This window comes from Etheostoma cragini, chromosome 1, assembly GCF_013103735.1.
Source record: "Etheostoma cragini isolate CJK2018 chromosome 1, CSU_Ecrag_1.0, whole genome shotgun sequence".
NCBI lineage: Eukaryota > Metazoa > Chordata > Actinopteri > Perciformes > Percidae > Etheostoma > Etheostoma cragini.
The window spans coordinates 20,776,348-20,802,578 of NC_048407.1; the positions used below are offsets into that span (position 1 = coordinate 20,776,348).

The following is a 26,231-nucleotide window of genomic DNA, read 5'->3' on the forward strand; positions in this document are numbered from 1 at the left end:
TAACTGATCTGTCTGTGGAAGCAGTTTGTATCTAGGCATGTGTCTTATGACATGCTGCACGTAACGAGGACAAGATGCTCCGGTTTTAACAAGGCCAGTATGACCTAGCCTCCTGGCACGCACACACAAGCCAACCCGGGGGCGGAGCAGTTATTTGTGATGCAATTTAAAAAGGGTAAGGGCTTAGTTTTGATGTGCCTTTTTACAGTGAAAACAATGAGGTGAACTAGCCTGATGGAGAATGCAAAGTGGGGGGAATGCAGCATTTGGGCGGAGCTTTTGTTTTTATGACAGCTGCAAGTGATTTTTTTTCTTTTTCGTCTTTGTTACAGGAGTCGTGCTAAGTTGTAACAGATCTGCAGGTTTTGAGCTGGATGGTTTTGCTGCAGTGTAGCAGAGATTTCAGATTAGGTATCCTCAAGATTTATAGAGTTTGTTTAGCTACACATGACTCCCAGGGATAGAGAAACAGCTTTCTATGTGCGAGGATTCTGGTTTTGTGTTGCTGGTGTATCAAAATTGAGTGTGATAATACTGTTTGTTTTGATATACATTGTGCAAAGACATGCACTGGACATTTTGTACACTTTTGAATTTGCAATGTTACTAAATTCTAATCCGAGAAACATCTTGTTTGTCTCATCTGTGGTATCTTTTTCTTCTCTAGGCTGAATGACATCAAGACGTCGACAGTTGCTTTTATTCACATGCCTCAAAATGAATCTTGTCAAAATACCCAGTTTGGCACAGAATATCATACAAGCGCCTCTCTCTTGTACTTTTTCAAATTCATTTTTCAGAGCTTTTCAGCACCAGGCTGTTTCCCCCTTGCACCACTGCACTCTGAGTAGGTGCTTATTTGTTTTTGAATGTTTCAGTAATGTTTTGGTTACATGCCAACTTGGAGCAGAGATGGCGCCTAAATGCGCTAGAGGTATTTTTTTCCTTTTGATTTCCTTTTGAAAAAGAAGTGTTTGTTCTTCCAGGATGTTATATAATGTGTTTTATTGATGTGAAAGTCAGGTCTTTCTTGTGTTCTTCAGTTTTCATGGTAGTCCTTAAAGTTGGGTAGTATGAGCTTGACAGTTGGGTGTCTCACAAGTTCTAAAACAGGTCTTTTTAGGTTATCTTCCATCCTCGTACAGTTTCAGTTTAATCCAACCTCATCACATGTTTGTGAAATTGAGTCCCCAGTGCATGCTTTTGAACACGAAGCTCATCTTTATTCTGTGTGATGATTTTTGCTGAATGGAGACTTGCTGAATGAACTGGATGCCTCTTACAGTTTTAAACAGTGGGGGGTTTGTTGTCACTAGGTTGTTGCATTGGGCATGGTACAGTATACATAAGCTGCAGGGCAGGATAATATGCTTCAAATCGGTATTACATTGATAAAATGATCATTTTATAATACTGATTTAATAATGCATTTATGGCAAATGTGTACGGCTTAATTTTCATCATTGATTAATCGGTCAATATTTTTTCAGATTAATCTATAAAATGTCACAAAATGGTGCTATTATACCACAATATAAAGAAAACCAACTGCACAGGAAACACTGAAGAGGCTGTTTTGTGAAAAGTGTGTTTTTGTGGAGGCTGCTTCAGCTCAGGGAATGTTACTCATGTTTTGGACAAGATACTGTATTGGCTACAGTTGGTAAGCCTCAGTGACTTGCTCTCATTCCCAGGGCATGAGTCCAAACATGCGTTGGTGTGGCACAGTGGAGATTCTCCAGGTCCCAGGTTTCCCTGAGAGTCTGGTCCCACCATTCATTGACTTTCAAAATATGCAAAGTAAACCAAGAGAACTGCAATTATGGTGCGTTTAAAAAAAGAAAAAAGCTGAGTCCTGTGCTGAGTTGAGCTTTGAGGGAGCTTTCCCAACAAGTGGGTTCATGTGTTTAGTCCACAGAAAATAGTCCGCCTCCCCCAGTTTTGGAGACCTATAATACTAGCGGTTTATGAAAGAATGTCTTACCACACGCACAACACAGCCAACCTTTTTACTATCCTTATTCTGGTACCAGGTCGGCTTGTTTGTCTATTTTGGGACTGTTCTCTGTTGTACTTGTAACATGTGACTTCTTTTGGTTTTTAGGAAACGTGCATTGTTTTTCTGCAAAATGGATGAATACAGAAATTATTTAAATTCATTATCCGTATCTATCTACAAGCTGAAAAACATTTAACAAATGTAGCTTAAAAATCAGAGGGATCCTGGTCCTCCCATGAATAACATGTTGAATATAGGATCATGTATCGGTTTAATATGGTTGTCAAACTTTAGGAAATGGTAGCGGCTGGCATTCCTGTCATTGTCCCAGCCACCATGCAGCAGCAGTGTGGTTTATGCAGCTAGAAGGCTGAACCCAGCCGTTGTGGTCAGAGCTTCAGACTGTTCAGGAATGTTCCCCTCTGGGGAGTTAGTGTGACCTGAAATCAATCACACACACACACACACACACACACACACACACTCTGATGGACAGAACTGTTTCAACATTAAGACGGTTTAAGTGAGCGACGTGTTAGTGTATTGGCTAAAAAGTTGGGTGACTATTGTGTTTGGTATGGCAGCACTGTGTTTACATCCCTTCAATTACTGTAATAAAAATAATTGAATGAGTTCTTTTTTTTCAATTGTGTGCAGTAAGTGTTGGGCTGAAGCGGCGTATTGTGATATGATTTGTCGATGTAATTGCACAGTGGAGGCAGCTGAGTTTTTGATTTCAGTTTTATTTGTACGTCTCAATGTTGCATTGATACTCTGACAATCTAAACTCCCTCTGGGAAAAATAAGGTATCTAGAGGATGATGTGATTGCACAGTGAGGTCCCTGCCTATACCCAATCATTGTGTTTTGCTTGGTTCCGTTGTTTTCACTCTCGCCTGCTGGGAGTGAGATTGAGGAGGAGGTGGGGATGGAGAATGGCTGGATGTATGTGTACTTGGACGACATGGAGCACATCCTGGGAGTGTATGTGTTGGATGTTGGACGCTTTGGTGACAACAACATCCAAACAGTGCTGTAAATCCAAAGTGCTGAGGCTGATGAAAGAACTGGGTAAATAAACTTCTGTGCATTTAAATGGATCAAATCAGGTCAAGTACATAGCTGCTCATAAACTGTAAAAAAATAATTATCTGCGCTTATTTTTATGAGAACTTCAGTCTCTCTATACATCTGGCCCCTAAGACTATTTGATTAAAATATACACCTACAAGACATTCTCCCAAAAACAGCTTAGCTCAGAGGTATGCACTTAGCACGCATCTTGAAAAGGCGTGTGGTCGGACGTCAGTTGAGCGAGATGGATACTGTGGTCATAATTGCTTTTGGTAATTCATTTTGCACGCACAGCTCTCTCTCTACTCATGTTGTGTTATCTAAACTGAATTGATATAGGACTTGATAGTGATGTTTTCTGTGCCTGATCACACAGAATACGCAAGGCAACACGTTGCCTAATGTCTATACACATTTTTACTGTCTGAGACGAGTGTCTGACTGATATTATTGATATGCTGGACTGAAATAAAGGCAGCCATGTCATGAGTTTAATGTTCCTTGACAAGGCAGTGACCGCTTTTTATTCTCATAATGTAGATGAGAGCAGAGTTGTTTTGCTCCATGCTGCTGTCTACTATGAATAATTCTGTGTCGCATTTGCTTTCAACATATCTTTCCGACCGATTGCTAAATTATTTGGTTGGAAGAGCTCATTTGTTCATATTGCCTGGGGAATGGAAATTATGAATAATTTTGTTGAACGACATTCACCCACATAAATGAACACATCAATTTCAGATAAGGAGGAGCAGAGCGTTGCAGCGTGTACAGCAGCAGCTGGACCCAGTTTGCGTGTGACTTCTATGTTGATTATGTTTCATCAGATCCGAGATTGATAGGGTAAATAAACCGCGATGACCCATTGAAAGCCCAATCCAATTTCTCGGAAATGGACTCACTGCTTTCAGCTAATTTCAGTTCCTCTTAATTGCTGTTGACAGTATTTGGACTCCACTTCAATGTAGGTAAAAGAGTACCATGCTGATTGACGTTTGTTCGTTATTCTCAGGGCATTACATGCATTACCTCACTGCGTTAATTCACGATGCAATGGCAAACTGCACCTTATGTTTCATTAACTCATTTGTTTTGCTGCTGCATCTATTTTGCGGATAGTGACTAAAAGTTCAAAAAGTGCTTTCAGGAATGGTCTGTGGCAGTTTCCTGGTGTGGAAACTTTGAAGTGAGTGCAGAGCATAACAAATGTAATCTTTACCTTGTAGCTTGAAAATAGGTGTGCAATTATGCCCCGCTGAAGCTCTGTCTCATTGTGCTAGGCACATTGTGTAGACTATCCTCCCTTGACTAAAAGGCAAGCCAGTCATTCGGAAGTATTATAGAAAAAATATTCATTTCACAACCTTTTTGTGTTAGCTTATTTCCGTACTTTTATGTGTGAGCAGTGTCAGGATCATTTTTGGCTATACCAATTTCTCGCTTATTTGTGTGTGTGTGTCTGTTCTTGAGGGGTGTCAAATCCACCGTTATGCCTTGCCTAGGGACGAAGCAGCAAGAGGAATTTTTTTTTTTAATTAAAAGTTTTGCGATGCTGTTAAAGAAGCAAAACAGCTCCAGCTTGTTATCTCGCACCAGAAAATAGAAGTAAAGATAAGTAGTAATGACTGATGAGACATCTGGTTATTCAGGCAGAATGCACTATGCGCACCATACCAAATCAGTTAAGTCTGGCTGGTGTCCTGTTTTAAAAAGGCTTATGAACCTGTAAAATACTACATTAGTTTTGCCTTCCTGAGGATATTCTCTTGCACAAATCCCACATATTTATTGTTGCTATCTTAAAAAATAAATAAAACAGACTATGATAAAATATTTGGCTTAGGAAAATATTACAATCTCTTATCCATCCATTGTCAAAACTGAACCTAAACTAATCTCCGTGGTAACAAACAGTCTTGGAGGGCTCCCTCTCTTCCATCTGTGTGGTGGATCTTGTTATGTGATCTGTCTTTCTTTCACCCCACTTCACCTTCAGTGCGAAGAGGAGGAGTACAATGAGTCGGAGGCTTTTTGTAGAGTGAGGGGGATCACAGACTAATGTGTGCAGCCTCAGGCGTTGGCAGTGATAGGACGGCGATGTGGCTCAATTTCATGTTAGCAGAGTGCGGAGACATATTGGAATAACAATGAGGAGGAAAGTACAGTATTTACGGAGCGTGTAAAGTTGACAGATGCATACTAGCCTACTCAATTTGATGCATTTCTTTCTTTTTACCCAACAAAAAAAGCAATTGAAATACTATGAAATCCCAACTACAACAGAAATTGTAGTATATACAGTATACATTTTTCTTTAGTGATGCCACTTTTCATTAAAAGGAATTGTCCTTCACCGACCAATATGGGACCATGTCCTCTTCGTATTTTTCTCAGTCACTCTCGGGAGACCCTCATGACAGTCCATTAAATTGAAGTGCAGAAAGGTTGGCTACCTGTGGTGTTCAGAGACAAAAGTGCTTGGTTCTCTGTGGAGGGAGAAGACATTGATGGAAATGTTTTAGATGGAGAGGTTGTTAGGAAATTAAGAGTGCAGCTTCCTCAAATGGCCCCTGTGGTCCTTCATTGGGGTCGGAAGAGCCTGTTTGGTATTTCTGCCTAGCAGCAGTTCTCTTTCAATGCTATAGGAGTGGGAGATAAAATTAGATGCCAGAGTTAACTCTTATTAGCTCCTGTCCCACTGGCAATCACGCGAGTTTGTGTGCATTTAGTACATGTATAGGTACTGTGTGTGTGTGTGTGTGTGTGTGTGTGTGTGTGTGTGTGTGTGTGTGTGAGAGAGATAACAAGAGTGTAAATTGTAATTTCCCCTTGCGGGATTAATGAAGAATACATTATTATTATTACCCCTGTGTACACCTAAACTGGCCGTAGAAATCTCCCTCCATATGCTTGGAAACTCTGACACCTTCACTTTTTAAAATGAAACAGAAATCAGAAGATGAAACTCAAACATTTCAGCCCAATCATATTCTGTGCTGGAATCTGCTGCTCTGCTCATACTTTGAGACTCACCACTGTTTTAATATCATTGCTCATGCTTATACATCAGTGCACATTAATTCTGTCCAGCCCAGGATTTTATGCAGGGTGCTTTCATGTCTCCTTATATAATGCCGTTTATTCCAGCACTCCTGGCAGGCGGCTCTGGGGGCAGAGAAGCAGTCGAATGCTAAATCTTTGTCTTTCCCATCACTGTCACTACTTTGTCCTGCGTGATGCAAAAATAACTTAAGGCAAACCCAGCCCGTGGATTTACTATGTCCCATAAATGTGACATGTGATGTTATGTGCTTCCTTGAAAATGTACATGCCATATGCACAAAAAAACGGAACTAGTTTGGCACAAAACCCCCTCAACATTTATTTTCTTGAGTTAAACAAGATACAAAGTGTTAAATAGTGAGGTTTATATGTGCTGATAGGCAGTTTGTTAGCTTTGGACAGAGACAGGCTAGCTGTTTTCTCTTGTTTCCAGTCTTTATGCTAAGCTAATAACCTTCTACCTGCTAGCTTTCATATTTGCCATACACAGTCAAGAGAATGGTGAAAGCGACCAAGTGTGTTAAAGTAGTCTTTTAAACAATCATGGTGTTATTATTGCAGTACTGGGTGTTAGGTTGTGTCTTTATATATATATATATAATATACACAGTGTATTTTTTTTAAAAGTTCCTATTGGGAATTTGATGAAACCAGAATTGCCAAAAGTGGGTAATACTTAAATCAGTAGGCTGTCTGAAGAAAACAAATTAAACTCTGAATGCAAACTTCAGGCCCACAATCTAGCTTGCTCCCCTTTTTAAACTAGATGTTGGACATATTTGCTGTACTGTTTAAAACAGATTCAAAGCCCAGATTAGATTAAGTATTTCCCCATGGTCTTAAAGGCAATCATACAGTTTCCACTCCCAGTGATGGAACTCCCTTGTGATAAAAACCTGCTTCCTCCCTGTCCCTTTCTTTCTCTCTCTCTCTCACACACACACTAGTTTAATTCCTCTACTAATGAGGGTTAGCTCATCAAGGCATCTGCCTGAGAGTTGACGACGTGTTTGGAGAGATTTATCTCTAAACCGTTCATATGGGGCGACCTTTGATTTCCAGCAGACTGATCATGAAAAGTTGTTTGTTTCCGGCTCTAACAGAGTTATCAGACGTGTGATTAGAGCGTCTGTGACACTGATTACACAGCGGACAGTTGGACCATTTCATTTTCATTTTAGATTCATAATGATGGAATGTCTTTGAAAGTCCAAAGGTTAGGAATTCATTTATATTTGATGACTGAATTTGAAATATCTGAAAATCTCAATATTTGCACAATAAAATGAATCTTTGTTGCTCTTAACTTTCTGTGAAGACAGAAATTTCCCATAAAGTAGGCCACAGCGAGTGGAGGCATTGCATGAGTAGGGTTATGGCTCTTTCTAGTCTTTGAAGTGTAAATTGTGTTCATACTGCACCGTTAACGGATAATTATCTACACTTCAAGTTAATATTTTAAATTTTTCAGTCCAACAAAATTGATTTAATGAAATTTGTCAAAATATAATAGACGCATTAAGTTGCTGAAAAGCTTATACTTGAAATGACCCCTAAATTTAACTGTATGTGTGTGTGTGTGTGTGTGTGTATGTATATATATATATATATATATATATATATATATATATATATATATATATATATATATATATATATATATAAAGGTCCATTAGTAAATTACCTGTATTACCACTTTGTTGTGTCAAGATAAAGTTCTGAGAATTATTCACTCTTTTGAAAATGTAACCCAAGCAGAGCAACTTCTTACCCGAGCTAAACACACCAAACTTTTACCTTAAAACAAGACAACGAGTTCCCTCTGATCACAGTTGGCTCTTATCTAACGAAGCACATCTCTGCTCTGAGAGGTAAAAAAACAATCTCTCAGACGGAGGTCAGACCGACTCGCTCAGAAACCCTTTACCTGCACCACCTGCTGATTGCAGCTCCACTCAGGTCGTACAATTCTTTGAGATGACATCTGACTCCACCCTGAGGCTAAAGTTCACAACTCTCAGCTCTGGACCAGCAGGGGATTGAAAGTGTTCGATTATATACCAAAGGGTCATAGCTATTCCTACCTTTCCTACCACGACAATGTTTTTTTTCTTTCCTAACGTTGAAGAGTGATATAAAGGGCAAATATCCATAAGCATTACTGTCACTTAACCATGTCACGTTGTCTTTTTATAACAGTTGGAAACCATATTGCACAGACTGATTGTCTGTCTACTTGTCAAATGGATGGACTTTTCTGTAACTGGTTAGGATAGTTTGTACTGACTCTGTTCACCCGCAACTGCAGTGTTATAAAGCCTAAGTAACTACTGCACTGTCTTGTGCCTGTCTGACCTTACCGTTGCAGCACCATAAAGACCTCACTGTGAAGAGTGAGTCATCTTAGGACAGCTGTCATCGACCTGTGAGCTAACAGCCCTGCAGCAGTTGTGCCATGACACTATAAACTTTTTACACGCTCATCCACTCCATAAAGTCGAGGTGTACTGCAGTGGATGAGTTGTTAATGCAGAGACCAACGGGGGGGGGGATAGGGGGTGGATGATGGACCATATGATAGGGTATAATATTCTCCCCTTTTTATTACTATTACATTGTGATATCAGAGGTTTACCATAAATACACGTAGTATTTATCTTAGTCTTGGTACATCAGTGACATTTACTGTTTACTTACAAGTTAATAAGTAGTAAAAATGTCACAGGGTTTGCCATCATTGCATCACATCACAGCAACCAACAAGTAAACAAATCTTTCCCAAAATTATGCATGCACCCAAATCGAATATGACTGATGGTGTAGCAGCACTGCAAAGATCTGTTTCCCTCAGAAACACACACAAATGCACGGAAGCAATCATCTCAACACCACTACTATTCAGTTAGCTCTTTTCCGCTAGGCAAGGAAAGGCAGCTTTATTTGTATAGCACATTTCAGCAACAGGGCAATTCAAAGTGCTTCAAGAACATAACTATCCATAACCTTGAGCTTCCAATAACCCGAACTTGCACGTTGTTGAAAGGGTGACACTGTTAAACGTTGTTGTGTTTATGCAGTGTTTGGTAGGCAAGTGTAGTTCAGTGACGGGAAAGACAACAGTGGAAAAGTATATATTATTTACTGACCTGTATTTGCTTGTGTACTGTAATGTGGTGACTTTTAAACAACTGTATCGTTGAATTGATAGAGAAGCACAGTGGCAGGGAAACCGAACAAGATGTAGCAATTTAGCATCTGGGCTTTGAAAAGAAACTTTTGGAAATGTTAAACACTTTTGAAAATTCTACTTGAATGTAATCTGGAAACTATTAATGTATTCCTACACACTAAGCACACAATCTACAGTTCATATGGACACATGCATAGCACAACATGACATCATGACTTTTGAGCTATACACAGCGGACGTAAAAATACACGTGGCGTGTTATTACCACTTGCCGTGTTATTACCACTTGCCGTGTTATCGTGATTACATTACTTTGTGACTTACATTACCTTGTAATGTAAGTCACAAAGTAATGTAAGTCAATGGAGGCCGAACAACGTTACAAAGCGAGTATGTGTCTCGATAACACGCCAAATGGCAAAGGAATTGCCGTGTCATACATACGCCATTTCATGAGATCAGTCTGCATAACAAGTCAAGAAAACACACAAGAAAACACAAGTCAAGAAAACACACAGGTGTTTTTTGCTGCAGCGTTTTCCCACATTGCAAACTAGCTGATGCCTTTCTTTCAGCCAACACAATAAGGAAAATTAGATTTTAAAAATCATTCTTCAGTCCATAACTCATAAAAAAGATACCAAAGCCATTTTCTCACATGTTTTCTTAATAAGACAATAAAAAGGTCAGGTTTGAGTAGAAGAGGGAGAAGTGGTACTTAAGGGTTTTGCTGAAAGAGAGAGGTCCTCAGGCTTTGCAAGGGACTGGGTTACTGATAGCAAGGTTGCAGATGTGGGAAAGCTACAATGCATCCCATGGAGGCAGAATAAGTCATTTTCTTTGCAGATCTACAAGATATAAGAGTTCAGACTAAAGACCATTTCATATGGTCAAACAAAGGACAAGACTGAGGGATCGGTCATTAAATAGTCAAAGAAATCATTGTGCAGAAGCGTATGAAAGATGCACTTAAAGCTTTAGAATGTCTATTTTGTGTGGTGATGGAGATGTGATAATCACAAGATGCTCAATGACCTCCAGGAAAAGAAAGTGGCTTTTGTATACAGCAGCCCTCAGTCAGCTACAAACACTGAACAAGGTACTCTACTTTATGTTATAGAGGCTTAAACTAAGGCCGTCTGGCTGAATTGTTAGTCAATATTGAAGTCATTGAGGTATTTCCTCACTGTCCTCTTATCTCAAATGCACCATATTTCACCATCCGGTTTATTCCACTTGTTTTTGTCAACACCATTTAAGGGACTAATCTAACTTCTTCAGAACAATCCAGGTAAACAGTGGACTATGCCAAGAATCATAATCTGTCTTTACTGTATAAACACAGTGGAGGAATGTGGCCTGCAGCTTGTTGAGAATGAACAGTGTGTTGATAAATAAGGTAGTTTGAGTTTGCCTTCCAAGGCTTCATAAAACTAATAGTTTATTTCTACATGATTTAGATGTATTTGGACAAGTTTTCTGCACACTTCACCTACACCTGTGTACACCTCTGCTATCATGTACATAACAGAAATGCCTCCGGGTTCTAACGTTCCCTAAACGTTAAGAGAACCAACCAACTGTAATGTTCTCCTGCGGTTGCGCTGTACCGCCACTCAATGTTCCCGTTTGGTTGTTCTTTGGTTTGGTTGTTCTCAAGTTTTTGAAGTAGCATAAAGGTTTGCAGTCACTTGATTTAGATTCACTCAACAATGATTGGACTTATACAATCTAAGTAAGCTAAACAGCATAGCAAGAGAATATATTTATTTTAAGGCTGATATCAATTTAGCTTAAAACAATACTTTTGTGCTTGACTTCGTTTTTTGTATTCGTGAAAATACTTAAAACAAGAATCTATCAATAGAACGATTTTCACAACTAAGAAAATTCACTTCTTGAATTTATCTCAACCATTCTGGGGCACCAACCAAATATGGTAATTACCAACATCCTGATGCCCCTAAATCAAGTGCAGTTAAATGTCAAAACTGAAAGGAAACGTGCTGTGATTGATGTGAAATGTGTCAGGATTGATGTATGTAGTTTATCTGCAATGTATGGCCTCCTCTCAGTTGAAATTTATAAAATCCACTTTGTTTGCTTTGTTCTCAACATTCACAGTTACATATGGAAAACTGTTTCATATCACTTTATTGCAGCCCGCAAACCTCTTTCCCACTTCGTCTCCAAACATTGTTTGGTTCTTTGTGAAACATAAATGTGTCAACAGTCACTGGAGATGGGGAACAAGACCTTTTGATAAGTGCTTTCCCACAAGGTACATTTGGCAGGCAGGGTGGCAGCAGACATGCAAACAAACGCGCAGACAGTAATTTTCCACTGTCTGTTACCGTGCATTTTAATGAGGTTGATGGATTAATGCCTCACTTCAGTAATAGGCCACTCAGAGAATACAGGTTAAGCCTGTTGTGCTCTATCAGTGCCCAGCTTATCACATCAGTAATTGTCACTCACAAGTCCTGATTCGTGTGTTTCCACTTCCTATTTCCATCTGAATGTCTTTGTTTTAAATTGCCTTTTTCCAGTGGAAAGCAGTTAAGCCCCACTGAAACTCCTGAGATTAAATGGTTGAAAACATACAGCTCTTAAGTCTGCTGATTGCCAAACGATGATTGAGCTTCAGGGGTAGACATTTAGCACAACTAGAATAGACTTAATTTTGTCGAGTGAGTGTGTGTTCGCAAATGTTTGACACAGTTGAGCTGTTTTTAGTGTGAGTTGACCTCCGTGTTTGTCCGCACATTCATGCCTTATGCATATGCACAATTTTTTTTATTTTTTTTATTTTTTAATCTTGGAACCGATCTCTGTCCAGTCAGAAGCTGCTCAGTCTTGACCTGTTCTCTTGCTTGTAGGAAGGTTGTTGGAAATGTTGCTGCCGTGACACATATTGGGGTCGGTGACCTCTGCAGTGTACCGTGTCATGTTATTTCTAACAGAATGAGTTTCGATTAAAGTTGTTTCTCTTTGATTTAAATTTTTATTTTTTAAATATCTCTCTTTTTTTATTCTATCAAACTGCTTTTGTTGCTGTCCTGAAAAACTAACAACATGTTATCTATGGGATAATAGAAAATACCATATTTAATAGAAAATACCTCGCATGGGCCAAACATGGGCCATTAAATACAGTATGCATCACCAATAGCTGCTTTAAACTCTGATAAATCTTCTTCAGAAAATTCTTTGTGTTAAAGTATATCTTTACACTGGTGTTTTTATGTTATGATCAGTGTCCCACCTCCAAGTCACCTAGCTGGGCTAACACAATGAACCCACTACCTGATCACACACCACACTACCCTTAATTTCCTTTGGGATAAATAAAGTATCTCTATCTATCTTTTTCTTCTCTCCTTCAGACAAGAGACTGTCAGCCCAGCTGATGCTGTCAGAAGCCAGCGTTTATGCGCTTATCATATCCTGCATTTTCTTTCTGATCTGGTTCTATATTTTTTTACTGCCTCAGACAGACACGCACGCACACATACTTGTGGTGGTCTGTGCTGAAAATCACTGTAAAGTGTGTCTTCTCTCTTGAATATTGCCTCCCTATTGTCCACTGGCTTTGTGTGCAGAGGCTTTTTGTGTCGGCCTGGCTGGAATCGGCCTGTTTACTGTGATTAAATGGGAGCAGAGGAGGTTGGGGGACTGAACCCGGACTCTTTAGTAAAAGAACGCAGTAAACCCACTTCAGTACCGTTGCTGGGACACAAAGCATCCCAGTTTGTTGACAAAATATGTATGGATTTCTTTCCTTTCATATGTTTATGCTGACTATAATTATTTTTTAACTCTCAACTAAAATCAGTGTCCTTTAGTAATGTTGTTTATGACTCACTGTTGCCCATTTTTCTCTTCAGTAAAGTACTTATTTAACAGTTTAGTGCATGTGCAGTTAACACCACCTGAGTACCTCATAGAAGTTTGATTGGTTGGCTCTAAACACAGTTTTTAATGCTAAATGTAAAAATTGTAGAAAATCAAGCAGATCCTCAAATTTGAGAGGCTACAACCAGCAACTGTTGGTGATAAAATTAATTTATCAGGTTTTATTCTCTGTTAATCAATTATTCGGCTAATTGTTTCAGTACTCATGTAGATTCACACTCTGAAACTGCTCAGCTGTGATGCAGCGTGTGTTTCTTTGCTCGGACAACGTATTCTCTGAAGTGTGTCGCAGCTCACTGCTCTATTAATTACCTTGATAACACACTGGTAATAACTGACGAAGCACAGAGGATTATGGGTCAGGTTTCCCACATGGGAATACGTAAGTCACTGTGGTGGTGGAGTTAAGTTAGGTCTTTTGGTAATGAAAATGAAACTGGGCTTCTCTAATTGTGAGCACACCTTTTACCAGCTAATGCAGGCCATTAGCCTCACTTGGCATCGCATAATGCCGGTGACAAGTGGTCGCAAGGTTGGGGAGAGATTTGTTAACCTCCTAGCACCTGAGTACAATATCGCTATAGAAAGAAAAGGGCAAGCCAAAATATGAAGGTTATTTAATCCTACTTTTGTTTCAGTTGATGCTGTAAGGCGCTGTGGTTAACACTGCTGTAAAATATATTCACAAGTAATGGATTTGCTAGTTATACTGTATGTATATATTCAGATGAACAAAGATTTGGGTGGGACATTACGCGTTTTGATCTACACATATACATTTGCCTAACTTCAATATGGAACCAGTGAGAAGGTTGGAAGTCTACATGCTTGTTTCTGGGTCTCAATTTGTATTGCATCATCAGCCAAATATCCAAACTGATTACACCCGTTTATCCAGAATTTTTTATATTTAGTCTGATTCATGGCTCTATGTGGTTGTGCAGCTATGTATTTTGCACTGTTTTGCACTGACAGGTATACTGTACTTGACCATTCTGTATTTCTTAACAAAGGGGCTTGGTAGGGATTTAGCACAACCAGAGTCATTCATACTTTAGTGAGGCTAATATCAGATGTAGAGGTATTATCAGATTATAGATTTAAATGTCCTCATGTGATAGATTTAAATGTCCTCATGTGATAACTGATAGTATCCTGTTGTCTTTTCAGGTATTTGGTGATTATTATCACTTCCGGCATCGTACGGTGGTGAAAAGATCGCTGTCTGATCACAGGGGGACACAAGTCCGTCTTTCAAGAGATCCCAAGGTAAGAAGTTTATTTCAGGGGCTTTGATTGATGGACTGTGTGTTCACGGATGTACATAAAGTTCTGGGTACAGTTGCTGTATTTGAAGTGTCATCCATGAGTGGTGGTTGTGGTGTTGCCATTATTGGAGCTACGGATACAACGATCAGAGCTTTTTTCTTACGATGAGAAGGAGATGCTCAGTAGAAAACAAAGAGGAACACAATAAGATAACAGCGACAGGGCAAAGCAACAAAACATTTGCCCTCATATTTCACCTTTTTTATGGCTGTCTCAGACGAGCCGCGGCGTCCACACTGACTCTTTTCCTTTGGCCTGTGTGCTCGGAGGTAAGCTGTTGCTCCCCAGATACATGCACTGCACAATCTAATTGAAATTACACGTTTTTATGTTGTCTCGCTGTTTGCATGAGAGTTTGAGGTAAGTTTCAAAATGAGTCTGTGTCCTACCCCATTGGGAAGGACCAAGGGAAGAGTGTGAAATTAACATTCATAGCTGTGGGGACAGAAGAGAGTGTGCGCCAGAGAATGTAGATGTATGAGTACTTTTAAAAGAATCTTTTAAAACTTTTGAATAAAAAAGATGCTCATTCCCTGGTCACAGAGCTTTGCGCCGCAAGTTGTCTTAACTGAACAGCCCGATTTTAAAATGGGCGGCAAAAGAAAGCAGGCAGCGTATTTTTACATACTCTAAAACGTGGCGGAAGTGAGACTTTAAGTACGTGTACAGATTGTATAAAGATTAAACTCCCATATAACAGCTTTACATCAATGGTTTCCTATAATATAACAAGCCGTGGGCCTCCCTTGAGACAAAGCTTGGGACAAAGGCACTCTATTATTTTTTCTCTTCCCGTTCACTGAGCCGCCCTTAAAACAGTTTGGAGCCCCCCTTTAATCTATATTATCTGTGTACAAGGAAGTGTAAGGCTTAATCTCGTTTCTCTGTTTTACTCTTTTGCCTTAACGCTTCTCCTTAGTTTTGCGCGTTCACGTGAGGTTTATCTATTGTTTTTATGACAGTGGGGTTCGGTTTCATGCTCAGTAAACTCAAAAGTTTCCATGTAAGTTTCAGTTGACAGCTGCACTTCAGAGCAGCTGTGTAGCTGTTAAATGTTGCTAAATCAAAGGAAAAAACAGAACACCCTTTCTTGCATTGCTTGATGAAATTGGCTTTCAATGTGAAAAATATTAATTGGAAATGCTGGCTGCCGTGTATTTGTTTGTGCTCCTCCGTGGTTCCCTGGCTGAAAACGCTGTGCATCAGAAGAATGTTAAAGTGTTTTAACACAGAGCAGCAGGTCCATTTGACAGCTGGCCTAGTCAGAGCACAATGGGTTAACATGAACAATGAATCTGAAATGGCTCTCGCTTTATATAGCCAATAGTGACCAATTGATTCCAATGCTGATCCAGCAGACTGGCTCAGACTCCCTCGAGTTGTTGTTGTTGATTTCTTTGTTTCCTCGCTAATTTGACTTCATTCTTGCATTATATTTTCTCCTCCTAACGACAGAGTCTACCTGGAAAAATCTCACAATTGGGAATATTCCCCTTTTCTCTGCCTTCTTAGAACACTGTCTCTTCTTCTTTCTGTCACTGTAATCCCTGGAAATTATATGAACATGGTTACATCTAAATTGCGTCCAGCTCCTCTCAGTATAATAGGAATGTAGATAAATCTCCATATTAAATGTATACAAGTGCCACTGGAGAAGCAAATGTCAAAATGAATCTACTGCCATAAAAAAGTGAATGAAATCTGCCCCTGCTTTCATGCTGTGCAGCTACACGCTACAGGTGCACACTGGGAATAGAACAACTTCTGCTGGCTTTGTTTGTGTCCATCAAATGGTCCACCTCCCTCTTTGGGATTTCCTTTACTCTGCAGCTCCATTTCCTGTTGTTGAATTCCTTTTTTCCCACAGCACCTCGGAGAAAGTGGAGTGTTATAGTTCCAGGTCCTTCTGTCCATGCAGGAGGGGTCAGGTCAGTTTGTCAGTACCCACAGGAATCTACCATGTTCAGTTTTATCTATTTGTTTGTTTATTCAATCAAGGGAGCTATGCAACTGCTGCAATAGCTTGCCATTTTTACCAAATCCCCTTATTTTTTCTTTAAATCTATAAAGACTATTAGATCTCAACATCAATCAATCACTGTAACTGTGTTGCAATTAATGGTCTGATCAGAGCTTTCATTAACCAACAGATCATTGCAAATTTGATTTTCATTTGCATCAGCTGCAAAGTTTTTCTCTAAAAAGGTTAAACATTGCAAACATATTTCTAATGGGAGGAATGTTTTAATTCCAGAAAGATGGTCACTGCAGCTTTTAAACTGGTTGAGATGAAGCCTGAACAAAAGGCTCAGTAAATTCTCTTTGAAGAGTGTCTAATTACTAACAAAAGCACCTGGACCTCTGCCAGATCTCATGGACTGGCTAACAGAGTCCTGTTAATAGGCTCTAGATCTACCACCTCCGTACCTTCCACTGTGTTCTGTTTTATTATGTTGTTGTAGCGGGCAGTTTGCTTTGCTTTTAGTGGTCTTGTTTGGTTTGTTGAAAAGAAGAAAAGGAATAAGACAGACATGGCAAATCAACGAGTGGCTCCGAAACGCAGAACATTATCATCATTTGTTTGACTGGTTTTATTGCCAGTTTTATAACTCTATCAGGAATAGTAGCACGCTTTAGCATAATTATAAATGACAAAGTCACTGATCTAGTGTGTTCCTTTATTGTAATGATACTTTATTTGAGGCTTCCGTTTGGCCTCAGAGGGAGGATGCTATGTTTATATAATGAAGAAGGACAAAGAGTTGGGTGGGACAAAATGAGCAGGGTTGGGAATCTATTTGTTTGACAGATACGATTCTTCACCTAAACACAAACCGAGCAGTCTGTTTGAGAACATTAGTTCCGCGCTGGATCCGTCTGGATGCATGAGATAGACACCGTTTTCCATTTTCAAAGCCCATTGATAATGAAAAATGCTGTTTGTCAACTTCTGGGCTCTGTTTTCTGTCACTGACTATTAAAGTTTTCAAAAGACCCTTCTTGAATACTGCAAAATGGAAATGTTTGTTGTTACGCTCCTGCCAAAAGTAGGGAATCTGTTCAATATGAATTATGAGTTTGAAGCTGAAAAATACAACTTGTGTTGTTTCTTGTTTATGTTTGTTGTGAATATGAATAGGGATCAGACTTTCTTGGGTAATGAGGACTTTGATCTCAGGTTTAGTTTAATATTCAAATAGTTAACAGAAGGGTCAATGGCATACTCACAATGTAAGGACTCTTTATACAACTTACAATTGAACAAATGATAAATTTTAATTCATTTGTGCACTGAAATTATGTATTTCTTCCCATGCATGGAACACAAAGTACTGAAATGAAGGTAATTACTGTACCAGCATGCAGCTTTCAGGAAGTTTACCCCCCAGGGTTTACTGATTTAGCATCCCCAATGTGTGTTTGCGAACACACCCGAGACACTAGTCTTTGCCACTATTTCCTCTAAACTAGGACTAAAGCAAAGACATGTATTTGCTGTGTTTTGATGGACACTTCCAGAACTGTGTGTGATATTAGGAGGACTGCCCAAATTAGTAGCAAATTACTGGTCTCTGAGATGTCTCTAAAAGGAGCAATAACCATTGAAATTGTACTTAAGCTCATTTGCATGTTTTCTGAAAGTATATAAGCTTTGATTGAGCAGTCATGTTATCTTGTTTTCTTGTTGAGCCTGGCCCTGTGGTTTGCCCTTAAGCCCTCAAGTGAGAAGATTTCCCTTTTGAGAAACAAAAGTATTTTGTAAATATTGATTAGTGAACTGCAGTGACACCTGTGTGTCTGCTGTAATTGTTTAATTGTTTTTATGGTCATGCCATAATAAGACCCTTAAGAGATGAATTGGGATTTAATTTAAGCATATACTGGGATCAGTAAATGACATGCACACAATTACAGTGACTTACAAATAATGCTTTGTTTAGAGTATGAAAACCATACCAATGGAATTAAAAACTACACCATGCTCGGCAGTGATAATGAAATGGTTTTAGGAGCTCCACAAGCTAAACGCGGTGCAGTAACCAGTCCTTTGCCGTATACATTGAACATAACTTCCTGTGTTGCCCCAGAAAACTTATATTGCAAAAAATTGCCTCTTTTTTCTTAAGAATCCTGTCATGTTTGAACCGAGTCAGGAACCTGTCCCTTAGGATTGAGAGAAAACATACAGGTTTCATACAGGATTTCATTTTGAAAAGCAATGAGGAAACGGAAGAGGGGAAATCACACACATGGCCTTATGACGCAAGAGAAAAGGGCTTGTTTCTATCTGACTGAAAATTACACGGACTACTGTCATGGCATTGAATATGTTCCCTGCATACAACTGAGTTTTTGTCACTCAGACTGTAGACATTTCAGTCAATACTGCCATTTTCTTTAAAACAGAAAGTCAATATTAATGCCTGATTGAAAGAAGCACCTCAATAACTGTCCTTTCTCAAACTAATTAGATGTTGTAACAATGTCACTTAGGAATTTGTGAAACTCCCGGGAACTGAAACTCTTTCTAAAAAATTGTTATAGATAAGATGAAAATTTATTGATTCAGTGAAGATGAGATTGAGCAGCCAAAATGAGGTAATTCATTTTAGAGTTAGTTTTTTTTAAATTAGATTTAATCCAGTCCTTAGAAAAGCAATATTGAATCAACTTTTTTTGTTGTCTGCACAGGTCCTTATTAAGACAGACATTTTTGCATTGTAATGCAAATGGAAAAATATATACAACATAACTGCTTCTGACCAGTTGTACATTTTTTTTTTACATGTTTACCACCTTATCTTTTTATCGTGTGTCCGCAAGAGAATTAAACAGAAGAAAATTTAGAAATAGGACACAAGCATTTATTTTTGAATGTTGTACAGTAGATAAGATTTCTTCTTCCAAAAGCAAAAGCCCTTAGGCTGACAATGCCAGCAATAAGAAAAAGTTAACAGTGCCAGCTTTCCTTTTTTTTTTTTTTTTAAGACACATTCGTATGTATATTCTGAACATATACAGTAAGGATTTGCAATGGCGTGGAAATGGTCGGCTACTTTCTTTGTTCATATACCATTTCACATGTTTGGTGACATATCCGTTTGTGTTAACAGCAATAGTCCTGTTGTGTCACACCCTAAGTGCGTATGTTCGTTGTGAAAAAAGCTGGCATCCCGTTTTGTGTGTAGACCGCTGCAGCTGTACCTCACAGGGCTGACCTCATCTTCCAAATAAGAATCAGATGAATCCTGGTGGAAATGTCTCCTCCACTTAGACTGATTGAGATGAGGGAGCGAACACTAACACAAACCCGCACACAAACCTCTTTGGTCCTTGAGTTGAAATTATTCCATTATGCTGTTATGACATGGTAGTGTTGGCTTCAATGTAGCAGCTAATGTGGCCTTCATTACTTCTTTCCTTTTTTACTCCTGTGTCTCTAGCGATCTGCAGAGGAGGAGAGAGAGAGGTGCTCTGTGATTTGGTTGTCCTTCACATCAGGTGCTCCGTCCTTGCGGCAGGCAGTTCTCTGTCTTCCTACTCTGACACATTCTTTTCTGTCCTCGTTTATTCGGGCGTTTTTGCTGTACAGCGAGCACAACTCTGCAGAGGGAGTGAGATGCAGGCTTATTTTCACTTTATGCGTTCTGCTCCTGACAACACTTTCTGCAGGAGCTTGCACATTATAAAAGCCTGCGGCAGATGTTTGTTTTGACAGACTTGAATGAATGAATTTGTACCTCCTGTGTGTGTATATTGTTAGTCTGCATAATTCTTTAGGTGCATCTCATTTTACACTAATCCAGAAGTTTTAATTAATCCTGGGCTGCTTTGGAGTTCATCAGCGAGTCTCATTAGTGATACCCCTGTGCTTCTAATCTCACTCTGTCTCCTGTTGTCCCGCTGAGAATTTTGATCTCTATTAATTTATTTGACATGGTGACCCTGATGTCCAGCACATAATTATTTCTGTTCTGTTTTTTATTACAACAGTGAGCAGTAACCTTTGTGGCTGGAGGCTTTATTTCTCTGTTGAATCACCTAAGTTCACCACTGTTTTGTTTGTATTGCTAATCTTTACATGTTTATTTCTGTGTTTGTGCTCTCCTTGTTTAGGTGACTTGGGCCGAGCAACAAGTGTCAAAACGGAGAAAAAAGAGGGATGTTTTCGCAGAACCGTTAGATCCCAAGTTCAGAGACCAGTGGTACCTGGTGAGTATGAACGCTGATTAACAGAAACGTCATTGAACAAAAGGCTGTGTGGTGTGTTTTGGGTTTGTCTGTGACACATAATTCAGCGGTTCACAATGGTTGAGCTTTTTATCCACCCAGAGTCAAAACACTTAATTAAATTTGGGGCTAGGATCTTTCCCCCGGGTCAAAAGACAAGCTTGTATGAATCCAATATACCGTCTTTATGCGTAATGCTGTTGTGTCTGCAAAACACGAAAGCACAAGTCTGAGTGACTTCACCTGAGGGATTCAGCTTGAACAACAGCAGCATGCATGCATACACAGAGTGCTTTTGAATAGTAATTTGCATGCTTTTTAAAGTTGGTGGTTTACTTTAGTCCACATAGGAACAAAGAGAGAAAGCAGAGAAAAAGACACAGGTGAATTACTTTGAATTGCTCTGGTTCTCTGCTGATTGATTTTTCCGTTCGACTTGAAGAATGTCCCTGGTACGTTGGCCTGTTTAAAAGCAGCACTAACAACCCCCGAGATTTTTTGTTTGACTCCAGTTTTCCTTCAATCACTGTGAGGGTGCTTCAGGCGGAAGGAAATTCATGGTGATGCAAACGGACTTGCATCACCAGTTGTTCAACAATGTCTGTGCTTTAACAGAGGCAGACTATTGTTCCCAGTGTGTTGGAGTAGTTAGTGGCAACTATAAAGGCAAAGAAGGCGATAAGAGCCTGCTGCCTGGTTGTATTAATGTGTGTACATGTAATAGATTCTGCAGTACGTTCACTACACACTATGTTATGAGTATTTAGCTGATATTAAAGCCTGCCTGTGGAGCATAGGGATATGAAAACGTTTTGTGCACAGTGTAATCACATCTTTAGTATCTTTTAGAGCTGTATCCAATTATTTTCTTGATTAATCCTTTTGTTTCTAAAATGTCAGAAAGAAAATGCCCATCACAATTTCCCAGAACCCCAATTGAATATAACGCAACACCCAAACATATTTCACGGACTATTATTTATGAGACTGAAAAAAAAGCAGAAAATCCTCACATTTAAGAAACTGGAAACGGCAAATAATTGGAATTTGTTGTTTTGAAAAATGAAATTATTAATCCATTATCAAAATAGTTGCTGTTATTGCCTTTTAATCAACTAATTGAATAATTGGCTAATTGTTGCAGCTCTAACATCTTTATTGGCACATAAATAAATGATAATTGTTTTATGAAATTTGCATTAGAAATTATTACATCTCCTGAGCATGATGGTTCTTTTAAAAAAAGGCGCTGAACCTGTGTGAGTGGAACACATAAAAATAAAGATTGAGTTCTATTTGTGGTTCCGTTTAAATGTGTGGGCATCCCATGAGGCTGTAAAGCTCATTAAAACTCAAAAAGACATGAAAACTAGAACAATACTTTTGCTTTTCTCAGATCCACTACTGGGATCACGGTAGTTGTTAATGAACTTAGCATTAATCATGATGAAGCTGCTGAATGTGGACAGATCATGTACTGTAGGATATGATTTCAAAGGTTATATTAAAACCATAGAACATGAGTGCATTCACACGCGCAAATGTTATTTTTTTATTAATAGCACTTTTGTTTAATTGAAATCCTGTTTGTTTTGTAATTTTTAATTTTTGTTACAGGTAACTAATTTATTCAGCTATCTTGGCCAGGTCTCTCTTGAAAAAGAGATTGTATATCTCAAGAGACTAACCTGGTTAAATAAAGGTTAAATAAAATATAATATAATATCTACACGCTGCTGAGTTACATAGATGTAATGCACGTTCCGAAGTGCAAACTAGTAGCAAATGTTCTAAGGTTGCAGGAGTGTGCTGCCGCTTTAAACTAGCAGGAAATAAGTCTGTGCCTCATTAAAAGTGAACCTGGCGGGCCCGAGGAGAGGGTGTCTGTGCTTGTTGGCAGGGTGTCCACGGTGAGCAGATGCTAATGGTCACCACCTGCTGTTACAATCAATATTTAATATTGTTTTGATATTTGTCTAAATAATAAGACGTGATAAGTCATGGGCAAGCCTCAAAGTGGAAATCTCAAGCTGTTTGTACTGTACATGCTCCTCAAGAAGTCAGTGTGCAGGAGGAATGCTGACCTTAAGGAAGAAAAGAACTCCCTTATTTAAAATGAAACCTTGCAAATTCCGCTCTTAGATTTATTTATACACACGGCATGTCAGCAACAAAGGGCCTTTTTAAAATTGGAATTGGCATGGCAGATCACAACTTTCAGCTTTAATTGATTTTGTTCTTGATGGTAGTGTCAATGATCACCCGTCTCTGATAGACTGCAGGGTCTGAAAGCTAAGAGGAAAACGTGGCTGGTGGTACATCAGACACATTATAATTAACCGACGGTACACTTTAAAAAGAAGAGCTTTGAAATTGATAAAAGTTAGACGTGGCTCTTAACAAAAGGTCATGTTAAATGTTAAAAGCATATCAAAAAGCATACAGAAAGATTACTGTCTGTGCCATGCTCCAGTTCACTGGTGCTCTGCTTGGTTTAAAGAAAATGCGATGAATGCATGCATGACATTGATGTTTTCAGAATAGAGATGCTCTTTGTAACCTTGTAATACCACCTTCTCTTCATTGAGAAACTTTAACTTTTCACAAAGGAATGATGAGTTAAATGCATTAAGCTGCACATTTTTCCTGATGCTTCAGTCCAAAGCCCAGTCTCATTAAAATGTCTTAAATGATTGTCTTTATTTTTCTTACAGAGTTAAGCCCTTCTAGATTGAGTTAAAATCACATTCTTGTCACACTCCGGTGTCTCTTGGATAAATTACATTTCATCTAAGTTGTTATTATTTCTCCATCATTAGTACAACAGCAACCACCGGGACTTGAATGCCAAATCTGCATGGCAGTTAGGCTACACAGGTAAAGGTGTGGTGGTGTCTATCCTGGATGATGGAATAGAGAAGAACCATCCTGACTTAATGCAGAACTATGTAAGTATAATTCCTAATCAAGCTGAAACATTATGTTTTTCATGGAAAGACGAAGATAAGATAAAATGAATGAAGATAAGAACAGAATAAATAGAGCAGATTTTGAATTAAAGTTACATCTTTGTGGTTAATGGATTTTACGAGTAATTTCTGTGCAGACAGATTTGTAGGTTTTAAATTTAGCAGATTTTTTTTAATTCTGACGATTTGCCAAACTGACTGCTGCATCTTATTCTAACAGCTTATCTGCGTCTTTATTTAGGACCCGGATGCCAGCTATGATGTGAATGATGGTGACCCAGATCCTCAGCCTCGATACACACAGCTAAATGACAACAGGTAGAAATCTACACAAATAACAGTTTAATTTCCACTCTTCTCTGGGGGCGGGGGGGACGTCAGGACGTCAGGAGCAATTTTCACTTGTTCAATAATTTGTCCTCCTCACTTTCTGATAGCTGACATGTACAAATAAGCCTACTGTATGACCGGGGTGCCATTTATGGGAACAAACCTAACTACATTTTTTAGCCTATGGGGTTTGTCCAAGAGATTCAGATTTTCCGCCATTTATGCAGTTTTAACTTTCCAAAAATAGGCAATTACTAAAATAAATCCTGCCCCCAAGTTTGTGGATTTGCTTCTGCCTCTTAAGTCACACTGGTGCCATTGGGGCATGTCTATATCCTGGGTAAGTAGAGTAAATCTACACTAGGATTAAAGTAGTGTGTAAAGAAACAGCTTTAATGCAGTGGTCTTTGCAGATGGCATTAGGAGTTGTTTACCACCACAGTGATGTCTTGCAGAGAATTGATTGAATTAAGTTCATCAGCATTAATGAAACAGAGCAAATCTCTTGGCTCCGGAGGGCACTTGCTAGTCTACCTTCATTCCCACCGCCTGCTTCCCTTCTGATTTTAATTTCTGAATCACTATAATTTTCTGTTTCTGGGCCACTGGCCTGAGAGGCTTTTTTTTTTTATCCAGAGGCTCACCATGATTACTGATGATTGGCAGGGAAGATAGGTAGGGATGGAAGTCAAATGTCCCCAGCTAAGACAGGGACCAGAAGCGAGCACCATGAAAATAGAGGGTGGAGGGGTACAGTCAGAGCTGCGGAATGGCCTCAAACATACTGTAGTTATGCCAATGCCAAATCAGCTCCTAAAGGCTTTGTGGAACAGACTGTAGAATGTGTGTAATTGTTTTCATACTTAAAATAGAGAATACTTCTTCAGGAGGCAGAACCCTGCCCCCCCACCCCCCCACCCACACCCACATAACTATCTTTAAAAGTTTAGATAAACATTAAACAGTGCAAACAATACGCCGCTGCTTTCCCAATGTTTTTAAGATTCTGTGCCAGTGCCTCAAACTGTTTTTGCCACCACCATCAACACAACCCTAAATGGTGGAACTTGTGGAAGAATGTGAATATCCCTCCAACTCCACAATCCATGCCAAGGCACGCTTAAGCTCTTCTGGTGGCTTGTGGTGGCCCAGGGCCCAGCTAAGACACTTACTATTGATGTTTCCTTCAATTTGGCTGCACCTCTTTCCAACCCTCGCTCACCTCAGTCCTTATCTCTTGCCACCCAGCTCTCCCTGTCTTCCTTGTGGCAAAACCAATTGAGAGGGAGCATATTTATGTGTGTGCCTTTTTCTCTTACTTTACATTAGGTTGGTGCAGGATGCATGTGTAAACAACCTGTGGGTGGGCATGAAAATGCGTAAGGTTGTGTAAGACTGTAAGTGTCTGTTCCCTGCAGAAAGCCCAACTCTGTTCACCTCCATAAGGGCGCCTTTCATTCCCGGCATACGGGAAGCAGTGAGGATGGCTCAGTAGCAATGTGGCCATTCACCCTCATGTTTATCTAAGACAGCATTTGATCTAGATGTTTTTGATTCCAGGGTTTTCTCTGTCCCCTATCAGGATGGTTTCCGAACGGGAATTTTCTTGGTTAAACCTGGCTAAACTATTATGGAGGTTCTTTTATTTGAATTTATTGCCTCCTGATGTAGATTAAAGCTAGCTCTCAACATAAACTATAGCAGTCAGAATCACAATATTCAACATGGATGTATGAACATACAGCATTGTCATGATGATGATGCACAGGAAAAAACAAGGTAAACAAGGGGCAGTGAAGACTGACTGCACATGTAAATTCATAAATATTTAATGCACAGCGGTGGATGGAGGGACCTATTTAACAGTATTGCAAACAGCAGGCTGATTAATTTTCAGCGGACCCTACATTAATCTTTCCCTAGACATTTTCTTCAGATTCCTCGTTATCGTGCTCTATAAACATTGCCGCACATTTTGTCCTGAAGGCCAGCTCATTAGCAACCTGGCAGAACTATTAACAGATTTAATAATGTGCAGAGCAAAACAGTTGTTTAGATTTACCTTTGACTTTCAGTGAAGCCCATAGACTAATGAACTACAAACGCCACAGCCCCAAGAGCCTCCGAGATA

The 26,231-nt window shown here is 39.3% G+C and overlaps 1 protein-coding gene across 4 annotated transcripts in view; it reads left to right on the plus strand.

The window, feature by feature from the left end:
* Positions 1–26,231, plus strand: part of furina (furin (paired basic amino acid cleaving enzyme) a) — a 70,906-nt gene that overhangs the window by 18,255 nt on the left and 26,420 nt on the right. For all 4 annotated transcript variants that reach the window (XM_034879038.1, XM_034879031.1, XM_034879056.1 and 1 more), the window contains exons 3-6: positions 14,412–14,510; positions 20,688–20,783; positions 23,621–23,749; positions 24,012–24,088. In XM_034879038.1, the coding sequence (XP_034734929.1) occupies positions 14,412–14,510; positions 20,688–20,783; positions 23,621–23,749; positions 24,012–24,088 (401 nt within the window). The remainder of the gene's footprint in view (positions 1–14,411; positions 14,511–20,687; positions 20,784–23,620; positions 23,750–24,011; positions 24,089–26,231) is intronic.